At 36.5% G+C, this 3423-nt stretch overlaps 1 protein-coding gene across 1 annotated transcript; it reads left to right on the forward strand.

The window, feature by feature from the left end:
- The first annotated feature begins 599 nt into the window (after window positions 1-599).
- On the forward strand, window positions 600-2193 carry LOC149232102 (tetraspanin-8-like). Its single transcript, XM_089376426.1, has 2 exons — window positions 600-1415; window positions 1613-2193. The coding sequence occupies exons 1-2, from the start codon at window positions 918-920 to the stop codon at window positions 1913-1915; spliced, it is 801 nt and encodes a 266-aa protein (XP_089232552.1). The 5' UTR covers window positions 600-917; the 3' UTR covers window positions 1916-2193.
- Window positions 2194-3423: the final 1230 nt, after the last annotated feature.

A 3423-nucleotide genomic window follows, 5' to 3' on the forward strand; every position in this document is an offset into this window, starting at 1 on the left:
ATATGTTATTTTTCTCGAACACAATTTTTACATACCATTTTTATTTAAGAAAAATAACAACTCATTAAAAAGACCCGAACAAAAAATACAAATTTTAATAGACATATCACAACTCTAAACCTCCAAATAATTAAATAATCAAAAATATTATTTAAAATGTCTAAACAACCTTAAAAATTTAAAACCAAAAAAATGTAAACAAAACTTTAAAAACCATTTTAAATTAGAAAAAAAAAAAAAAAAATCATCAATTCCTCGCCATCTTATATTCAATATCCGACGCAAGTTGGTTAAAAACCCTCTGACCTTAAATCCAAATAAATCCATATCATACAATAAGTTACTTGTATCCAAAACAAAAAAAATTACCATTATTATTGTTGAAGTGTCGTAACCTCAATAATCATACCTATGTGTTGCACTCTAACCAACGCTACATGACACCAAAACTGCCAACGGTGGCACAAACGTTCCACGCCATTACCCGTTTACATTAAAGAAACCCACCCACTAATTTTGAACACACAACGGTCTAATTTTTTATTTAACTCTGTAAAACAAATGTGGTAGGAGTCAAGGGCCCCATAATAGGAAACTTTCACTCCTTCACTGGCCGTTATACCGATAATTTTGGGAAGAGATCCCTCGAGGTCACTGGAATCGAACTGTGACCGTCAGGGAGTAGCTACTGCCCTGCCGCACAATAAATAACGAGGCCGCATGCGGAAGAAGCAGGGAAGCTGGACCGTGCAGATACACGGGGCTCATGCATGTGACTTAAACCAGATTTGATGTGTGAGATTTTCATGGTTCGAATCTCGTAGACTCGAACTAGCGAAACACAAACCCCTGGAGGCAGGGTTTTTCTCTGTAAACAGGTACTGTGTTTTTTTGGCTTTTGGGATCGGCGAAACAAAATGCCGAGGGTCAGCAATGGCGTGGTGGGGTTCTTGAATTTTCTTGTATTTCTGCTGTCTATCCCGATCTTGGGCTCCGGCGTGTGGCTGGCGACGAGGCACGGGACAGAGTGCGAGAAGTTCCTGACCGGGCCGGTTGTAATTCTCGGGCTTTTCGTAATGCTGGTTTCTCTGGCCGGATTCATAGGTGCTTGCTTCAGGGTTTCGTGCCTACTCTGGATCTATTTGTTCGTGACGTTCCTGCTCATAATCCTGCTGTTTTTCTTCACGATCTTTGCGTTTGTGGTGACGAACAAAGGGGCGGGGAAGGTGGCCTCGGACAAGGGATACAGACAGTACCGTTTGGGGGATTACTCGCACTGGTTGCAGAAACGTGTCCAGAATGGTGATAACTGGCGAAGAATCGAAAGCTGCATCCGCGATGCGAAGGTCTGTAAAGATTCAGGTGTAAATCGGTTCGCCGCGAACTTTTACGAGAATAATTTGTCCCCGATTCAGGTGAGTTCTCTGCTTTGGACCTCTCTGCAAGCGTTTCTTTGGTTTCGGTTTTTGGTACATTTTGATTTCTTCCCTGCTTTGGGCCTCTCTGCAAGCATTTCTTTGGTTTCGGTTTTTGGTACATTTTGATTTCTTCCGTCGAGGGTTCGATTCCCTGCAGCTCACTGAAATCTTTGTTTCTTGATTTGTGTGCACAGTCTGGGTGCTGCAAGCCACCAGCCTCGTGTGGATTGGGGTACGGCAACAACGGGACTGTGGACACGTTGGACGGCGACTGTACGGCGTGGAGGAACGAGGAGGATTTGCTGTGCTACGAGTGCGACTCCTGCAAGGCCGGAGTTCTGGCGAGTCTGAAGAACGAATGGCGCAAGGTGGCGGCTCTCAATATCGTCGTCTTGATTTTCCTCGTTGTTGTCTACTCCGTGGGGTGCTGCGCTTTCAGAAACAACCGGAGTTCCCGCTCGAGTTACGGGTATGCCCGTCGGAAGGGCTATCCTTAGAGAGACGGCGCCCTCTGTACCCTTGCCTGAGGGCTGAGGGCCTAGGGAATCTCCCCTTGCTTTCAAAGGCTTTTTGGCTTTTGTCCTTCTGAGATTAAATATGTGTATACTTGTCTGCTCGCCTTCTTTCAATTTATTTATACGAAATGCAATCTTTAAAAATAGCGACATTTGTGTGAAAAGTCTGTACATATTTAATGTAGCAGTGGACTATGGGAGAATGCACCTTATAATAAACGTTAAATGACATGGTATTTGGACCAAATGTATTTTAATCACGGGTTTGTGTAAATTTTGTTTGTGGCTACAATGTATAATGTCCAAATTTTATGGAAAATAATGTTCTAGATAATTGATGAAAAATCATTATTTGCATAAATATTCGAATTATTATTTCTATTATTTAAAAATTAGACTGTGCAGTAAATTCTTTATTTGGATCCTATGTAATATCGTACGACTTTCTGTTCAAGTTGTCAATATATCGAGATTGGGTTAAAAAAAAATGATAGATTGCACACTCGGTCCCTTGGAAAAAATGAGCGACAACTCAAAAATTCTCAGAAATAATAATAATTATTTGTTCATTGACTTCCCCACTGAAATCTTTATTGACTCCCTCAGAAATAATTGTTATTATTTCTTCAATGAATTCCACTGATTTTTTTATCGACTTTCGATGTCATAGGGGAATCTATTGTAGGGTTTATTTATCTTTAGAAGAAAGTTAAAAATTATAGGCATGTTTTCTTATCTTTATGTCTTAATAGAAAGATTGATCAATTTTAAATATTTCTATGATATTTATATTATAATTGAATTATGCAATGTAAATATTTATATTGGTAGTTTATTATTTTAAACTTATTATGATTGATTTTTTAATAAAAAATGTAATTATATTTTTCATTATAAAATAACTTAATTTAAAAATATTATGATTGAATTTTAAATAATATTGTAATTATCTTTTCCATTATAAAATAACTAGTTTGTGTACTATTACATTTTTGTTAAATTATTTTACAAACAATATTGACTAGGTATTATAGAGTTATACACATTAAATGAAATTTTTGCAATTTCTTTACATGGTTTACATAATACTACATTACAAGATTAAGTTCTTAAAAAATCTAATTTTCATTAGATAATGAAATAATACTTTTTTCTTATGCATCTTAGATCTAATGAAATAATACTTTTTGCTTATTCATCTTAGTGCATTCTAATAGTCTCGGTTGTCAAAAGAAATGATGAGATCAGGTAATAGTGCATTCTAATAGTCTCGGTTGTCAAAAGAAATGATGAGATCAGGTAATAGCTTGCCCAAGATCAAAATATACATGATTTGAAAACTACATAAATAAATAGATCATAACATTAGTTTTATATCTAGTTGTATATATATATCTGTCATCCATAATCATGACAAAAAAATAAAAAATAAAAAATTAATATCGGATCATTCAGTCACCAAGGTTGTTGAATTCCTTCATTGAATGGCC

This window comes from Pinus tabuliformis, chromosome J (genome assembly GCF_031772625.1).
Source record: "Pinus tabuliformis cultivar Carrire ecotype Pingquan chromosome J, CPIR1, whole genome shotgun sequence".
NCBI lineage: Eukaryota > Viridiplantae > Streptophyta > Pinopsida > Pinales > Pinaceae > Pinus > Pinus tabuliformis.

Excerpts from the sequence above, each read along its gene's own strand:
- LOC149232102 (XM_089376426.1), top strand. The coding sequence starts at position 918 with ATGCCGAGGGTCAGCAATGGCGTGGTGGGGTTCTTGAATTTTCTTGTA. Across the intron at positions 1,416-1,612 it reads ATAATTTGTCCCCGATTCAG|TCTGGGTGCTGCAAGCCACC; the intron begins GTGAGTTCTCTG and ends TTGTGTGCACAG.